This window comes from Ambystoma mexicanum, chromosome 14 (assembly GCF_040938575.1).
Source record: "Ambystoma mexicanum isolate Mex_15411 chromosome 14, UKY_AmexF1_1, whole genome shotgun sequence".
Classification (NCBI taxonomy): Eukaryota; Metazoa; Chordata; class Amphibia; order Caudata; family Ambystomatidae; genus Ambystoma; species Ambystoma mexicanum.
Genome location: NC_090940.1, coordinates 633,056,656 through 633,075,501, shown reverse-complemented (window position 1 = coordinate 633,075,501; position 18,846 = coordinate 633,056,656). Strand labels below are relative to the sequence as shown.

Genomic DNA, 18,846 nt, shown 5'->3' with positions numbered 1-18,846 from the left:
CTCAACATGCAGTGTTCGCAGTTCTCCGGCAAGATGTCAGATCCCGTTCAGATTCCACTCTCGGTCTCCCAGGATCTTCTCTGGTGGGCCAACGAAAGGAACCTGATGAGGGGGGTGGGACAGCTTTGGCAACCGTGGCCGGAGGTGACGGATGCTTCCCTCACAGGATGGGGCGCTCATACCAACGCCTTGACTGCCAGCGGTCATTGCTCTCCGTCAGAGTCCAGACTCTACATCAATTTGTTAGAGCTGAGGGCCATCAGGCTAGTCCTGAAGGCGTTTCTGCCCTCTGTACGGGGAAGAGTGTCCAGATCATGACGGACAACACAGTGGCCATGCATTACCTCAACAAAAAGGGGAGGTAGGGTCACTTCCGTTGTGCATAGAGGCAATGCAGCTCTGGTTCTGGGCCATACAGCAGAACATTTCGATCTCGGCAGTTCATCTGGCCGGAGACGAAAAATGCGGCGGCCGACGCTCTGAGCAGGCAGAGCGGGGTCTCCCACGAGTGGGAGTCGGCTCAGGAAGTCCTTCAGGAGATCTTTGCCGTTTGGGGAACCCCACAAGTGGATCCCTTCGCCACCAGTGTCAACCGCAAGTGCGAGAGATTCTGCTCAAGGGAATTTCCTCCTAGAGGAGCCTTAGGAGATGCGTTCGAGGTGGATTGGTCATTCCCACTTCTGTACGCGTTTCCTCCAGTCCCCGTCATTCCTCAAGTGTTGTGGAGGTTAGAGGTTTGGTTCCCACACAATCCTCATTGCTCCGGATTGGGCCAGGAGAGCGTGGTACCTGGACCTTCTGGAAATGTCCATCTGCCCTCCACGCCATCTTCCCCACCGAGAGGATATGCTCTTGCGCACGTGAGGGGATGGCGGGGGGGTGGTCAGGTGCTCCATCCAGAGGTCAAGACGCTCAACCTTCAAGCTTGAGGTATAAGGATTGGGACCTCCCGGATGACGTGATAGGTGTTGCTTTCAGCCAGTCGGCCTGCAACAAATTCCCTGTACCGGTGGTGTAAGTTCTGCGACTGGTGCAGAGATCACAATGTTGATCCTTTTCAGTACTCCATTCCTATGGTTTTGGCTTACCTGCTTTCTTTGGCCCAGAGGGGCCAGCAAGTGGGTACCATTAAGGGTTACCTGGCGGCGCTGTCTATCTTTAAGCGCTCGTCTGAAGAATGTTCTTATTTTAAGATTCCTTTGATTTCCCAGTTTCTTAAAGGACTGACTAATGTATTTACGCGTCACCCATCCACGTGCCGGTTTGGGATTTGAATTTGTTTTTGAAGTTTCTCATGGGTGCTCCGTTTGAACCTTTGCACTTTTGTACTTTGAGATTACTGTCCTTCAAGACTGTGTTCTTGGTTGCGGTTACTTCCGCTCGCAGAGTGAGTGAATTGCAGGCACTTTCATCTAAGCCACCCTTTACTGTGTTTCACAAGGACAGGGTTGTACTGCGTGTACGCCCTTCTTTTCTACCTAAGGTAGTCTCTGAATATCATTTGAGTCAAAAGGTGGCTCTTTCATCTTTCTACCCTCTTCCTTATCCTGGTAAGGGAGAGGATCGTCTCCATCGGTTGGATCCTAGGAGAGCTCTCAGCTTTTACATTTCTAGGATGTCCAGGGTCAGAGTGGACGATCAACTCTTTGTAGTATATGCTGGACACACCGATTGGGCCAAGCTGTTACCAAACGGACCTTGCCCACGTGGATTATCCTTACCATTACGGAGTGTTACCGGTTGGCGGGTAAAGACCCTCCTGATGGGTTGAGAGCTCATTCCACTAGGGGAGTGGCTACTTGCACCGCCCTCCAGTGGGGTGTTCCTATTAGGAATATTTGTGATGCCGCTACTTGGGCTTCAATCCATACATTTTGTAAAACATTATTCCCTGGATACAATCCATGGTCAGGATATGGGCTTTGGGAAGGCGGTTCTTTATTCCACACTCTGATTGGGTATTCTAAATTCTTTTCTCTCCTCCATTTAATGGTACTGCTTTGGGAGTCTGTCAAAGATGTGGAATGCGTTGGAGGACACAATCCATTCGAAGAACAAGTTACTTACCAACTGGTAACGTTCTTTTGACTAGATGTTTCTCTAATGCATTCCACATCGCCCTCCCAGCCTGCCCCTCAGGAGAATTTACTATGCGATTGCAGCTTCCGTTTTCCGCAAGGCTAAGTGCAGTCCAGCTGGCATCAGACTGGCAGACTGGTGCCACACGTTCTGTGGGAAAAAAACGTAAACTGAGGCTACGGGCACCGTTCGTCCTATTTATAACATCCTGTGACGTCTCCCTCGACTGAGGCCTTCGAGGGACATGGACCCGACACCATTGACGCAGGACGCCCTCTGCCGAAAAAGTTTCCGAAGTGCATAGCTGTGGCCATTACAAGTCAACGATGTGGAATGCATTGGAGGAACATCCAGTCGAAAGAGTTACCAGTTGGTAAGTAACTTGTTCATCTTCCTGATCTGCGTCAACCCCAGAAATATTTGCTTTTACTGGTGGATTATTTTTCCTTGTATCTCTGTGAGTGGGAACCTTTCCACACTCAGAGAATCTTTTACTCTTTTTATGGGTGTCATTTTAAAGACTCTATATCGTATATTTTAAAAGTTGTCCTCTTTGACAATTTTTTCAGGCTGCCCTCGGCCACCTCCTCTACCTCTCTCGTTTCTGATTGCCTAACTGCCATTCAAGATTGGTGTGCTGCCAACTATATTTGTCTGAATGCGAGCAAGACGGAGATCCTCCTCATAGGTACACCATCACCAGCCTCTCCCCTCACTCTCTGACCGGCCTCCCTTGGCCCTCCTCTTATCCCCACCTGCGAGTCGAAGAACCTCTGGGTCCTCTTTTATTCCACACTTTCCTTCTCTGCCCACATCGCCGATTTCTCAAAAAAGCCAAACTTCCTACTGCACCTCCTTAGAGGTACTCTTCCTTTCCTCTCCTTCCTCCAGAAGGTCACTGTCTCCCAAGCTCTGATTCTCTCTAGGTTGGACTATTGCAACAGCCTCTTTCTAAATCTACCTGCCTCTACTCTCCGCCATTTGCAACTTATCCAGAACAGGACTGCGAGATTTGGCCTCATGCCCTGGGATTGTATCTCTCCAGCTCTGAAATCTCTCCATTGGCTCCCTGTGGATGCAAGAATTAAATTCAAAACCCTCTGCATTGTCACCAAGGCTTTCTGGGGCCTGCGTCCAACATACATTCAGCTATCCCTCTGCAAATACCTCCCTCTCAAGCTCTCCGCTCCTCTACCTCCAACTCCCTCAGGGTCAGTCATTTTTCTAAGAAACTAGCTAGGGTCGATTATCTGTCTTCGGCTGGGGCCTCCCTCTGCTGATGGCTCCTGTAAAAATGTATAGGCTTTACTTGCCTTGAGTATAACTGTGTTATCCTAAAATAAGTTATTTATTGCTTCCCTTAGTCTGTGAACTGAAAAGCAACTGTAATTGAATATTACACCCCGAGGCCCAACTCCCCCAGAATAACTGTTATCCAGACTCCGAGTTATAGGTTTATACTGTTCATAGAATCTGTGTTTCACTAGATCAGAAAGGTTATATTGTCCAGTTGACTTACTATGTTATTTCTTGCTGAGCATCATGGTAAAACTGACAGGGTCTACTACCCCTCAATTACTGTAAAGTAATCTGAAAGTATCTTATGGCTTTTATTCCCCAAGAATAAGTGTGACCTATACTGAATGTGTATGAAAAGGTTTGACTTACCTAGACTACTGTTAGTTCTCTAAATAAGTCCTGTGCTTTGTTCTGTGAATTGTAAAGCATAGAGTTGTGTTTTTAAAGTGTGGTTATAAATAGTGTTGGTACTTATTTGCCCCAAGATTTATCTGGGCCTACATGTATTTAAATACACCATTTATTTTTTACAATACATAGCGTTTCAGCGTTTCTATGGGCCATTTGTAAAGGAGAATTCTCATTTCTGTGCTAATTCCCTTCAACCTTGGAGACCTGCTGCTCTTTTGCTGGACTTTAGGATTTGTAATTGTTATCCTGGAGTGGGTGAGACCTTGTTTTCCTTACTTATGTATTTTTTGATCTGATTTGGATTCTGTATTCTCTTCGTTTTTGGAGGCTGACAAACGCCATAGGCATCTGCTTTTGTATTTGACACACAGTACCTTCAGTGCAGTGCCACAGAGAAGTCCCTTGGATTTCTCATAAGGTTTAAATACCTTCAGTTAGATTGTATGCAGTACCCTTTGGGAGACTGCACCAGCCCTGTCTTCTCGGCAATAGTTAACCCAACCTTTGGGATAAGCATGCACTACACAAGTTGGTAGAGTGAGCAGCCAGGCGTATCTCAAGGGGGGGTCAGTGTGAGCTGTAGGGTTATTACACAGAGATTCACAGTGACAAGTATCCAAATAAACACTTACACTCAATGTTTCTAGATTAAACATTTATTTATTCAACAGTCAGTTGAATAAGCCTTCTTTAGAAGGGAGCAAAATATGTAACGCAATAATATACTTCAAAAGCAACATACTCTGTTTCAATAAATCAGATGCCCATTTGGGATGGCACACAGACACTTCCTACACCCTGAGGTTGACTTAAATAACCAGGACACTGTGGACATTGATATATCACTGGCCTATGTAGCTCTTTTCTCCTCTACCTCGAACTCCCTCAGTGTCAGTCGGTTTTCAAAGAAACAAGCTTGTGGTAGAGCTCTGTCTTCGGCTGGGGCCTAACTGTGGAACAGTCTCCCTGCCTCTCTAAAAGTTGAGGAGAACCATCTCCGGTTCCAGAAGCACCTCAAGATCTCCCTCTTTGCTTCTGCCTTCGCCCCCCTCTCTCCCCTAATGATCTGGTCTCTCTTGGCACTGTGCACCTGGTCACCCTCTGTCCTCCGCGCCCAGGTTCCTGCTCACCTTGCCATCCTCCCGCACTGCCTCCGAGCCACCCCTTGCACTGGAGTCTGCATCTAAACCCATACAGCCCGCCCCCTTTTTTCTTCCTGCACTCATCTGTCCTGCCCGGTCTCCTGCCTTAAACTCGACACTTGGCACTTGCTGGCTGCACTAACACTGTTGTTTTTATTATTTATTTATTCTGTTCTGCTTTTGCTCTGCACTTTCCACTTCTCCCCCCTTCCTTGCATTTTTCCCCTCTCCCATGCACTTGCGCATTCTCAATGTCACTGGGCTTAGTAAGATCGTTGTTTTGTGCTCCCCTGTTCCCCCTCCCCCTTGCCTTGTCACACTCTGAAACACTTGTGTATGAGCACGATAGAAATAAAATATCAATATGAATTTAGAGCAATACTGAGATTGGTGTCAAAAGGAAAAGATGAGAGAATAAAACAATGGTTAACAAATATTCTCCAGCAGGTAAATTTGAACCCTCCAATGCAAAGTAAATTAACCCCTTCCCAGCTACACAAGTTATCTAATGTTTTACTTTTGTTGCGGAATAGTTAAAGCACAAAGTCAGAGGTCAGAAGTCTTTCAGGAAGCCAGGACAGCCAATGGTAGTTGAGCAAATGTCTAGGTGAGGTGAAGCACTACTTGCAGGTAGGTAAAAAGTCTTTGCCAAAGTTTTAGAAATCTTTGTAGAAATGAAATCACTGTAGGGCCGCAGGCTGGGGGGCCTGTGAGGGGCAAAGCTGCAAGCAACTCTGCAAAGGCAACCAAGACAAGTCTCAACTGAGAGCTAGCAAGGCTACACAACAAGAGGTAAGCAACCCCTTAGTTTTACAGTACCTTTGGTTTGAAGAAATTGGTTCCAGCTGGCTTCTGTTCCAGTTTTAGGTCTGGAGATCCTGTGTTCACGAGCCTCAGTCGTGGGAACAAGAGTGAGGACATCTGGGGACTCCTGCACTACGAACTGAAGGTCGGCGGAAGCATTTGGCAAACTTCAGATCAGCGGCACTTCATGGTTTTAGCTTCTCACGGCTCTCGCCAACAGCACCACCGGGGTTCTCGGATACCTTTTATGGACTTTCCTCGCATCTGGGGTCCAGCACTGTGTTGAGGTGGTTTAGGCTTGGTCAGTCCTTCATGGAAGTCCGGAGGATCTTCCTGGAGCTCGGGTCCAACTTAAAAACAATGCACTCAATCTGGTGTTCCTCTCCCTGGCAAACGGTTCCTGCGGCAGCAATTGAAGTATAGCCAGCTCTGAGAGGATGTACTGACGAGTTTGCTTTCTGGTTGATTGGTCCCACCAACCCAAGGGGAGAAGTCGTCTGTTGCAGGGATTCTCTAGTCGCTGGGAATTCAGAGCTTCAGCACAGCAGCAGGGCTTCACCGGGCAAACCAACAGTCCAGGATTTGCAGCAAGCATCTCTTCCAAGTTGTTCTTGGGATTCCTTCGTCGAGTGGTCGACTCTGCCTTCCAAGCCAAAAGCCTCTCCTTTTATGCAGGTTTCTCCCATTCATCCACAGCCTAGCTGTCACTCACACAGCAGGGTGGCTGTCCTCCAAGGACAGCCAGCCGGCCAATCACCTTTGGGTGCATTCCTGTAAACAAGAGGATTAAGCAAAGGGAGTTTTGGGCACTTCCCTTACTTCCTGCCCTGCCAGAAACGCTAGAGCCGGGCTTCAGAAGTGAAACCCGCCACAGACAAAAAGAACAAAGGGACCAAATCTGGTTTGGCACACAGAGTAAATCTCAAGAATGACCTTTCCAACAAGAAATGGCGAAATAAGACTTGGGCCATTTTGACAATCGTAGAAAAAAATAGACCACTGTCACCAGCCATTAATCGTAGAAAGGGTAACATAAAAATGTTACTTGAGAAACTAGACAAAGGGTATACTACGTAACCCCTCCAGCACCCTATTGTAAAATAGTGTGTGTTTGGTCTAGAAGGTTACAATGTAAGTAAAGTCAATTTCACTTGACTGTTCTTGGAAACAGTAGTTAATCCAAGAGAAGGTATTTAAACCTTGTGAAAATCTGAAAGTCTTCCCTGTGTCACTTCATTGAAGGTGCTGTGTGACACAATGTAAAATGATGATGCCTATAGAGTTTGTCAGACTCCAAAATCAACAGAAACAGAGTTCAAATCAATGAAAAAAAATAAATGAGAGAGTGGGGAAAGAGGTCTCACTCTCTCCAGGTTAGAAATGAAAAGTCCTAAAGTCCAGCAAAAGTGCTGGGGGTCTCCAAGGTAGAAGGGAATAAGCACATTTCTGAGTATTCTCCCTAACACCTTCTCTTGGATAAACTACTGTTTCCAAGAGTAGTAAAGTGACTTTGACTTCACTTACCTTTTCTCTCTGTAGACCCAGCACACATCATCCTATGTGGAGTGCTTGGGGGGTTACTTAGTAGCTCTTTTGTCTACGTACTCATGTAACATGTTTTATGTTACCCTCACGACTTTTAATGGCTGGTGGCAGTGGTTTAAATTTTGTACATTTGTGCGTTTTTACCGCATGCTGAATCCTCGGCTGCAGTATAGCACCCATGGGTGCCCATTTTTGTCAAAATATCCCTGGTCGTCTTTTTAAGCCATGTCTTGCTTGTGAGGTCTTTGTTGGGTTTTACTCTGCACGCCAAAAACCAGGTTGAACCCTTTTGCTCGTTTTGCCTTTGGCGAGCTGCAGTTCTGAAACCTGCCTCTGGCTCCAGTGTGTCTGGCAGGGTAGGAAGCGAGGCAGGTGCCCGAAACTCCCTGTGCTTAGTCTCCTTGGTTACCAGAATGCACCCAGTGCTGATTGGCTGGCTGTCCTTGCAGGACAGCCATCCTGCTGTGTGAGTGACAGCTAGGCTGTGCCTGAATGGGAGAAACCTGCATAAAAGGTGAGGTGTCTTGAACAGAAGGCAGAGTCGACCACTGAAAGAAACATCCAACAAAAGAAATTGGAACAGAGGCTTGCTGTACCCTCCTGGACCGTTGAACTGCCAGGTGAAGGCCTGCTGCAGTGCTGAAGCTCCAATTCCGTATCGACTAGAGAAGCCCGGAACGGACACCGTCTTCCCTTGGGTTGGTGGGACCAACTAACCCCAAGACTAACTTTGATGGAAAACCTCTCCCTGCTGGCTGTATTTCTTTGCTGCTGCTGGAACCGAGTGCCAGGGGTCAGGAAAACCAGAATAGAGTGCATAGTCTTTAAGTCGGACCAGAGCTCCAGGAAGATCCTGAGGACCCTCCTGTAGCAGGACGACCCAAGCCACCTCACCAGAGTGCTGGACTCCAGAAGCAAGGGAATCCTATCAAGTGTCCAAGATCTGTGGTGATGCTATTGACCGGTGGCTGAAACTGCGATGTGCCGCTGAATTGGAAAGAGGCCGTAGCTGCCCCCGACCTTCAACCAGAGTGCAGGAGTCCCCAGATGTCCTTCTTGTCCCCACAACTGAGGCCCAGGACTGCAACAGGAACAGAAGCCAGCTGGATCCTCTTCCTCCAACCTATGCTACTGTCTTGACTAAGAGGTACTTGCCTCTTGTCTCTGTAGCTTGCTTGTTCTCACTGGAGACTAGCAGTAGCTGCTTTTTGCAAAGTTGATTCCATCTCTGCCCATCACAAGCCTCCCAGCTTGTGGCTCAACAGTGATTCTTTTTACCACAAACTCTCTGAAAACATTGTGCAAGCCTTTTGTGCTATCTAAAGCGGTGCCTCAGCTCCATAGACATTGTTCAAATTGACTTTGGCTGTCCTGGCTCCCTGCAGACTCTTCTAACCCATTGACTTTGGTTCTAACTGTCCCTCATAGGTGGTACATATGTTTAACTTGTATTGCTGGGAAAGATCTTCATTGGGAGATTTAAAAGCATTCACATGCTCTGAGAATCTGTTAACCGTTTCCTTCCCTAACCTTTTCCTTTTCCACAACCTCAGTATTTCTAAAAGTGAAGAACATTGTCCTAGCCATTGAAGTCACCTCTGGGTGTAGGAAGTCTGTGATGCATCCCAAAAGGGTATCTACTTGTTTATCTTAAACTTGAGGAAGTGTTATCAAGTGTATTTTTATTATTGCGTATTGCCCTTTTTAAAGAAGGCTTATTTAAAACTGACAGTTAAATAAATATTTTACTAGAAAACCTTGAGAGTAAGTGTTATTTGTATACTTGTAATTGTGAATCTCGGTGTTACCTTCCTACAGCTCACGTCTACCCCTTTTGACAAGTCTGGCTGCTCAGTCACTCTACCAACTTGTGTAGTACAGACCTATACCAATAGGTGGGTTACACATTATCAAGAGGAACAAGGCTGGTGGAGTCACCCACAGGGTTACTGCATCCAATCTTGCCCAATACCATGTGTATTACAAATTCTTTGTACTGATTCTACAGCCCTCTCTGCCTCCTAAGATCAGCCTGGCTGCTCGCTCTATGCTACCCTGAACTCAGGTGGTACAGCCTTATACTAAGAGTGGAGTCTTGTACTGTCTCAGTTGAATAATTTTACTAAGTCCTTAGGACTTCAGAAAAACGGTCCTAACACCCTCCAATCACACACCAGGAAAGAAAAAAAAATTACAGAAGCCTGGAAAAATAAAGCTGAAAGTTCAGGAGACAGACAAAATGAACTACAGAATCCCAAACACTGACCCTAATGCCAATTCCCTAATGCTCTCTGATTTTACACTATCTGGAATGCTGGTTCTCTCTTTTTGGAGCACAGGGAATTCTAAAAGTGCTGATAAAGTGATAGTGTTAAAGTATCCTCATGTCATCTGGGAATCCACCCTACTCCTTTTAAAGACGTTCCTCGAGCTGGAGAACCAGTATTAAAGGTAAGTCAAGCTTTTAAGTGCGCAGAGTGAAGTGTTTTTTGGTATAAATGTATTTTGGTTGCATTTGCTTCGACTAAAGCGTTCTGGGTGCCTTGCAGGCATGTCATGGTTTACCCTCTTTTCTCTGCAGGAAATGGTTCCTCCTGGTTCTCACACTGGTTTTTCTGGAGTGCATTTGCCCTTTGTCGGCTTCACCTACACCACAGACAGGTATGCAGAAAAATGCACAATGTCTGGAAAATGCCAAGAAAGTACATTTTGTCGGTGCATGAATCTAGCCTGAGGGTTTGCTTACTAAGGAAAGTAATTTTTCCGGGAATCCTGTCTGAGGTTCTGTAAATATTGCAGATAGCAGCTCAGTTCTGCACATGTCTCTAGGAGATTACCCCTACACACAGTAAGATAAGTCTCACCACAAACTGAAACCGCTACTAGGCTGTATTGGTTTTAACCCTCTGGGCTCTTCCTTGTCATTTACAACATTAGCCATACAGTCAAATGAAGTTGTTGCAAGGCGGTACTTTCACTGCTTGGAGGCATAACCCCTGTTTCTCTGAAGTTGCTGAGGAGCTTGTCCAAAGTTCATCCACTTTATCCCCATCCCTCGTTCTCGTTTTCTTGTTTCGACTAGTGAGCCTTTCTATTATTGCCTCCTCGACCTGAATCGCTCACCCTCCCTTCTCTTCCAACCCCAACCTGTAACTCCCACTGCACCACCGGAAACTCCACTCCTCTCACAGCTGCTAATCCTTTCTTGCCTCTAATAGTGCTCTCAAATTATTATCCTCGCCCTTTTTTCCCATTTCGGTTGCTTATTTTATAAACTGTTTTTCATTGAGCTAGTATTCCCTAGGTTTAATTTATGACCTGCTTACTTTTTCTTAGGAAATTTAGATGTTTTTCGTATTATTTTGTTTTCCTCCTTTGCTTTTTTAATTGACCCATCGTAGTAGTACCTTTGTCTTTAATAGTGCTTACTTGAATTTTCCTTTAGCTTTTATTAATTTGTAGTTGCTTTTTTGTCATGAAGTTTTTTTGTTTTTATTTTGCTCCCTATACTTGATTTTTCTGCTGTTTTGTTGAAATATTTCCGATTTTTTTCTTCTTTCCGGTTGGCTGTTGATGTGTGCTGTGATTTTTAGTTTGTGCCCCTACTCGCATTTCACAGTATAAAGGCCATGTTTGCCCTGCTGCTATGACTTGCCTTTCCACACTCATTTAGTCTTTGCCTCTCCTGGCCACTCCCCTTTTCTCCTCATTGTTTGTGCTTTTCCTCTTACTTTCACTTTTAATTGTTTTAACTGCTCCTCCCCTAGTGGTTCATGGTCCTCAGTGCAGTTTGTTAATAACCTTTTCATTGTTTTTTGTTGAACTTGCAATCACAGAATCTATACTTTTGTGGACGGTGTTTATCCACATACCTGACGTCTCCCATGTTTTTTGCAGCTGCTTTTCTGACCGAGGCTCCTTAAGAAGTGTTGTCCATTCAAATGCTGTGAGCCAAAATGAGGATGTGCAGCGAGGCCTGGAGAATAGTGTGCAAATAGAGGCTTATGAGCGGCGAATTCGACGACTTGAGCAAGAAAAGCTGGAGCTGAACAGGAAGCTGCAGGGTTAGTTCTGCCTGTTTTATTCTTGCGCCCTGTAGGGTCCTCCTGCATACATTCTGAAAGTAATCCCGCTGCCTTCTATCCTAGAATCCACACAGACTGTGCAGTCCCTTCATGGCACTCCTCGCTCAACAGGAACTCTAACCAGGGATAAAGAGATCAAAAAGTTAAACGAAGAAATTGAACGTTTAAAGAACAAAATATCAGGTATGCTGTGCTAGCTTTCTGTCTGGCATGTTCGTGTGGCCAATTTGACCATTTGCTAGAGGCATCTCGCACACATAGCTCCCTCACCTATAGGTGATTTTACTGATTTACAGCTTCATAAAAAATCAAATCTGTGTTTGGAACTTTGTGGAGCAACGTAACATATCGTCACTCCCACAGTGACCTACTGTAACCGTGGCCTCTGAATGAATGTTATCGGGTGGAGGGAGCACAACGCTGCTGCTGATTAAGACCATAGAAATGGCCTGTTACCCTGCAGTCTGTTCAACGTCTTGAATGGAATAAGATTTTATTTGTGCACCTTTCCCTCTATAGTTTCCCATTTTTTGAGTAGATTTGCATCTTTGTGTGCAGTTCTCTCCACCTGTGAGGCCCCAGAACTTTTTGCTGGGCTCTTGAATTTGTTGACTGATTATCCTGAGTGAGTGGGAACCTTTTTCCACACTGACTCACACCTTTTACTCTGATCATGTGCACCCTTTTCTACCTCTTTTTGGTAATTATTTGTGGAGTTAGGCTTTCCTCCAATTTTAAAGGCATCTACAATTTACTAAATGTAAGGTAGATTTTGATTTTCATGCACAATCTCCTCTACATTTGACTCCGCCAGCACCTTATGCTGGACTGCTGCTTTTTTGGTCTGTTCCCCCTAAGTGAGTGGGAATCTTATTTTACCCTATCTTTTGAGATACTTTCTATTTCTTTTTATACATTGTTCTTGGAGTTATACTTTCCTCCAAGTTTTATGGCATCTGTCGGTTAAGTAAGACTTTCATGGTAATGATTAATCTTCCTGACCTGTGTCAACCCCAGAACTTTTTGCTTTACAAGTGGATTATTTTTCCCTATACCTCAGTGAGTCTTTTTCCACACTCCTAGAATCTTTCACTCTTTTTATCAGTGTCATTTTTAAGACTCTCCCTAGTGTCTTTTTAATTTTATCCTCTTTGACAACTTTTGGTATTCCTTTTTTATTGTTGCAGGGTTGTCCTTGTGGCTCCCCTTTAACTTGCCCTGGCTAACTGTGTGATAAATACAGTTCCCAAGGCTAGAAAGGATCTTTGGATCCTTTTTACATTTTGTGAGGTGAAACCAGCACACCGCACCTTATGTGGAATGCTGGGGAGATGCATTGTATCCCCTTTCTCCTGGCAGTAAACTGTTTTCCTAATTTCAGTGCACCTTTACCGTGGGCTGTTTTCACAGGTGCAGTAAAGGCACCCAAAGGTGCCATTTTACCTAAATGGCCCCCGTCTTCTTTTTTTCACCATTTTAGTGTTCCTTTTCCTTTCTTGTTCCTTCGCCTGCCCTCCAGGGCCGGAAAATCCTGTGTCGATTTCATCTTCAGCATGAGACCTTGGTCAAGCCTGCTCAGGCTCCAGAGTGTCTGTGACGGCAGGAAGCGAGGGAGGAGTCCAAAACTATGCACCCCTTTGTCCTCTAGCCTGACTGGGAGAATCCAGTTCAAACTGGGAGGCTGGCTGTCCTGACAGGATTGCCAACCCCCAAGTTTGAACGCTGCAGGTCTATTTGATTGACCAGGTTCCTGCATAAAAGTCAGATCCTGGAAGCTGAAGAGGTAGTCGACCATTGGGACCAAAATCCAAAGAGGAAGATGAAGAAAACGCAGCGGCGACGATTTCCAGCTACCAGAGAGCCTGGTGTAGCCCTTCCTTCCAATCAACCTGGCCCTCTGAAAATGACAACTCCAACCCAGAGGCTGGTGAGATCCACTAGACTCAAGAATACCTGCCTTTTGAGCATTCCCACGTCGTGTTGCAAACTTGCGGGGCTGCAATACCCCAATACCCTGAGCTATTGCAGTGCACAGTCTTCCAAATCTTGCTGAAACTGTGTGCATCCTGTTGGACCACCAGAGACGTGATTCCAGTCCTTGAAGTCCCCTCACCAGAGTGCTGGACCAAATCAGCGATGCAAATCCAATCAGCTATATGCAGTGTTCGTCTGGCTCCTGAAAAGGGCGCCAAAACCAGAGCCGCATCCAGCCATGAGGAAACTCTTGCCTGAAGCCTTCCTCGTTGATCCCCCCTGTAGAAGCCCTTCTACTGTCCTGTCTGCAGTCTTCGTGACAAGGAATTCATCAACCAGGTTTTTGGCTGCAGATCCGGAACTCTTCCCCCATTGCAACCTCTTCTTCTGTGCTGAGTAAATCATGTGAATATCCTCTTGCCTGGAGCCTTCCCCGTGATCCCTGCAGCGAAAGTTCTTACAGTGCCCTGTCTTCTGTCTTCATGATAAAGGATTTCAACGCCTGGGTTTTTCGGCTGCAGACCCTGACGTAGTCTTGCTGGAACTCTTCCTCCATGCTAAGGTACTGTGCTGGCTGCAGTATTTGCTTACCTTAAGCCTTTGATTTCTGTAAAGCCTTTGGGGTGTTGTGATTGGGATTCCTCTCATCCAGTTCACACAGGCTCACTGCTGGAATCCTCATGTCGTGTCTTATCAGAAGTTCCTGGACCCTAACTAACTTTAAAGTGAAATATTTAGTTTCAACAATCTTCCACCAGAACCCTGACTTCTTTTGCAACTGAACCCTATCTCACCCTGCCTACAGCTGGTTCCTAGACCACTAGGGTCCCTCTTCTACCCCCGAGTGGCTGGGATAAGTAAAGGATTCTTGTCTGGAAAAGTATAACAGGTGTTTAAAATTACTTGTGAAAGAGTTGGTTGGTAACTGTAACTCTGAGAGTGAACAGTTACAAAAGTTCTCACCTTGAATGTGTTTTGTGTCCTTCTGAAAAGTATATACAAGATTTTTACTCCCCTGTGAATTGGTTGTGCCTCTTCTCCAAAAGTAACGCTGTTGGTTTCACTTTACTATTACTGTTCAGATATAAATGTCTGAGTGCCCCAATTGGGTTTTCCTTCCCCCGACTTGTTGTTAGCCTGTCTAGAATAAAAGTCTGCCAGCCGTAGGTTATACTTAACTTTAGGTTGCTGGTAACTCCTTTAAAAGCTATATGGGTTTTACTTACCTTGAGTTCGCTGTGCCATCCTAAAATAAGCGTTATTGCTTACCTTAGTCTGTGTTCCAGTGATCTGAAAACCAACTGTAACAGTATATTACAACATTACATTTTACCTGCCTAGAATAGCTGTGTGCCATTCTTGAAGTGTGTTCTTTAGGTGTAGCTGACCCTGGTCTGCCTTTTGCAGGCCTAAATTAGTGTAACAAGTTCTTGCGTATCTTAGACTGTGTTCCACTGAACTAAAAAGTAACTGTCATTGAATATTATACCAACAGGTTTTACTCACCTAGTATAACTGTGTATTATCCTGAAGCATAGTTATAGGTTTCTACTGTTCTTGAATGTTTTACTATTCAGTAAAGTATATTTGCAAGTTGGTTTACTGTGTGGTTTCTTTGCTGAGCGTCACTGCATAAATGACAGGGTCTACTACCCTTGACTTACTGAAAAGTAATCTGAAAGTAACTTGTGGTTTTACTCCCCATGAGTAGATGTGCCCTATACTAAATGTGTACAAGGTCTGACTTCCCTAGAATTTACTTTTAGGTATTCTGAAGAAGGTTTATGCTTTGGCCTATGTACCTTCAAGCATTGTGGTGCGTTTTTATAATGTGTTTAGGACTATGAGCAGTACTTAACCCAAGATTTAACTTGGCATACTTGTATTTATAATAAATCTTTATTTTGTATAATACTTCTGGTTATCAGTGTTTCTATTGAATCCTTGGTATACTACAGGTTCTATGTACTTTCATACAACCCTCTCTCCCTCCTAAAATGAGCCTGGTTGCTCTGTCTACGCTGCCATATACTCGAGTGGTACATAGAGCCTTATACTAAGAGTGGAGTCTTGTACTCTCTCAGTTGGATGGTTGTGCTAAGCCCTTAGATCGACTTCAGAAAAACTGTCCTAACAGTATGCCTCCAAGGGGTGTCTGAACAATGAATGCAGTCTACCTCCTAATGTAAGGCTGCGGATATAAGGTCATCAAAAAGGTGACTTCAATCCATGTCTAGCCTGAGGCACTGGCCTTACTGGAACCTAGCACTTCGCTGGGGTCTGTGCCTCCCACTAATAGTTGTCCATGGTATTAGCAAGGAGTTCCAGGACAAGGAAGCGTCTTCAGGAATAAAAAGGAGAGCAAGTCGATGTTGACAAGGGAGCACCATTGGTTATATCTGGGTCAGCCTTGAATGGGACAATGAAGAATCCATTTGTCAGAAGGACGACATGAACTTGGCTAGCAAAATATTAGTAGAAAGGCACACGGGAAACTGCATTCAATTATCTGTAGCAGGGTCCAAAGCCTTACAGTCGCCAACTAAGAGTATGGAGAATGTTACTGGGGAAGCCCTCTTGCAGACCCCTCGCATCGATATTAACTTGGTCAGTAGTGAAAGTCTCATGGAAGTTTCATTAAGGAGAAGATTATTGCCAATCTCCACTAATGTCAAAATAGTGTGGATTTTTGCTTCTGGGTAGAATCTTTTGATAAAGTTGCCTCTCAAGTTCCCCCTTTTGGGATGGACAATCTGTGTCAAACTGGTGTGAAGATCACCCAGAATTATCCGCTTATGGTTTACACAGCCTGCCAAACTAATGGGGTGCATTTTGCAGATGCCATTGGGGTAGGTATTGTTCAGCACACTTTTGTGATGGATCTCATTCCTACGTTATCGTTAAACTCTGTGTGTTGAATAAACATTGCCAGTAAGGACTGGGGTTTTTGTGAATTTTACCGTTAACCATATGGCCCCGGTTAGGAAGGACATTTGCACTAAGAAGTTCAGTATGCCAGAGATTTAGGATTCTAACTTAAGGATTTGTATTATGGATAGTAGAAGTGTCATGCTAACTAATGTAAATGCATCTGAGCAGTGGGAATCCAGACATTCCTTGGGAAATAAGGTCCTCTGCTGGTTGCAAGCAAGAACGGGCCTGTGTGCTGTTGGGATGGAAATGAGCCTATCCCACCCCCTAGGCGCTCTCAGGTGAGGCCACCGCCATATGACGTGATGTAGTGTATAAGGGGGGAGTAAAACCGCACTGTTAAGCACCATGTAGAAGAACTGTAGCACCAAGAGTAGATGCACGGCACTAGAAAACACATCTTAACACACTACCACGGTCTGTGGAGAAGTAATTCTGCTAAACATTTTATATATGCGTGTTCAATACATCATATACTCCTAGCAGCACTTTTTAGCGGGCCATCTCTAGCATGGGGTATACCAACGCTTGTGACAAACAGTAGAAAAGGAATACATTATTTCCTTTCCTACAGATGAAATGTTTTTAAATTCAGTCTCAAGTGTTTTAGTAACAACTGAAAAAGTGGGCATTTTACATTAGACAATGTCCAGTTCTGGATTTTTCTAGAGCTATCTGTGCACAGCGTTGTATACTACTTTATTGACCAACGCAGTGCCAGCTACTAGAAGAATCTAACACCATTTACTGATTTAACAACACACATAAGGTTCCTTAAATCTAAGGTCCTTTTTACACATATAGGTTTCACAAACAAAATCTTTAAAAGATCTACTACATCACTCAGGTCTAGTTAAATTAATTGTCTATGCCTGGTTGCTTTTTACATAGATCATAAAAGGGCATTAGACCAGCTCATGCTGTATCAAGGTCGACCGGTTTCATAACCATAGTTTGTTCAGGTCATCTTCATCAGGACATAATTCACATCAGAGGGGTGTTGGCTCCTTTGTGGGAAATGCATTTCTCCCATTGGTGTGTATTCTTACTCCTACAAAGAAGTAACAAAAAGAAGGGTGGATCACTTTTTATGCCCCTTATTGTATTATACTTGTGTTAACTATTCTGCATGTAGTGCTAGAGTGAAGTATATCTAAAATGTCTAAACGAGTATCACAAGATATAACAAGGCTATTAGACTGTGTGAAAACTTTGTTGTTTTCAAAAAAAGCGCCTTTTGTAGCACTAAACGAGGGGAGGAGGAAGGGACGTGCTCCTCATGTTCTGACCTATGCAAAACTCATATGCAGAGCACCCTTGTGTGTGTTTTTTATAGCCCTCTTGTGGATGAGGGGTGCGAAATTTGCCTTACCGCCAGGCAGTGATTCAGGTGCAGACTCTTGATGCCCATAAGGGTGTGCAGAGAATGGAGCTCCTATTTAGGTGCATTGCAATAGAAAGAGAAACAGAAGTTTGGTGTCACCTTTCTATCATGAAGAATTACTTGAAATGCTATAAAATGACTCTGCTGGGAAAGCTTACCGGCCTATATTCTATCTCTGATCAATGGAGCTGGAAACGCCGAAATGTCGGCTGTCAGAAAGGCTTCACTTTCGCGTGTAACCTTCCTGAAGGGAAAACAAGCCGTGAGCTTGTTGGTGATACCCAGGTAAAGCGAGGCTTACTGATGCCGGGCTCATGCACCGGCGGAGTAAGGAAGGGGGGCAGAGAAAAGAGAAAAGGAGTCTCTTACCCTAGGTCCTGGTGTCTGTAGGGACCTGTATGCACAGCGGTTCCTGGTCGCTTTGCCGCTCTGTTTGTGGATGGCTGAATAGAACCGGCATGGTATACCTATTGGGCGCGTGGGACCCACAGAGACTCTATGGTCGAGTCGCCATCTTGACACTGGCCGTGTCAGTCGCCATCTTGGGTCAGGCTACTGGGAGCCATTAATAAAACATATGATAGAACACCGATCTTGCCTGAGAACTAACAAACTCACAGCCCCGATGGTTAACCATTTTATATCAAAATGACATGGCCCTGAAGATTTCAAATGGACAGTCATTGAAAAAATTCAAATCCCAAAACGGGGTGGTAATTACCATAACATCCTCCTTAGGAGAGAACAAAACTGGATATTTAGATTAAACACACACAAGGGTGGTCTGAACGAACAAATCCAATGGAATGCGTTAGCTGTTCTCCCACGCTAGTTTAACCCCAGCACAGCAGAGTGTTCTATATTGGTAATTTAAATGGTATGGTATCATCTGTCTAGCAAGACTTTAGAGACATACAGCGGGATGCAAGTTTGTTTCCTTTGAGTTGTTTTCCTTTGCCTTGCCAATGTTCTATCTGCCAGGCTCCAGGTATGCATTTGCCTGCCAAAGTCTGCATCTTGAGGCATCAAGTATACATTTGGATGCTAGGCACTGATCCCAATGGCTTTGCTGAGAGAGCCTAACTGAACAGCTACCAGCAGAGAGCTGCTGTGAACTCACGAATAATGGGCTTTGGTGAATCTATCAAGTAATGTCATGTAATGTTCTTTAACCTCTTTCTGAGCTTCCATA

The 18,846-nt window shown here is 44.9% G+C and overlaps 1 protein-coding gene across 2 annotated transcripts in view; it reads left to right on the top strand.

Annotated features, from left to right (window-relative positions):
• CDC42BPB (CDC42 binding protein kinase beta) overlaps positions 1 to 18,846 on the top strand; it is an 867,880-nt gene that overhangs the window by 341,853 nt on the left and 507,181 nt on the right. For both annotated transcript variants that reach the window (XM_069638111.1, XM_069638110.1), the window contains exons 9-11: positions 9,862 to 9,941; positions 11,178 to 11,344; positions 11,429 to 11,548. In XM_069638111.1, the coding sequence (XP_069494212.1) occupies positions 9,862 to 9,941; positions 11,178 to 11,344; positions 11,429 to 11,548 (367 nt within the window). The remainder of the gene's footprint in view (positions 1 to 9,861; positions 9,942 to 11,177; positions 11,345 to 11,428; positions 11,549 to 18,846) is intronic.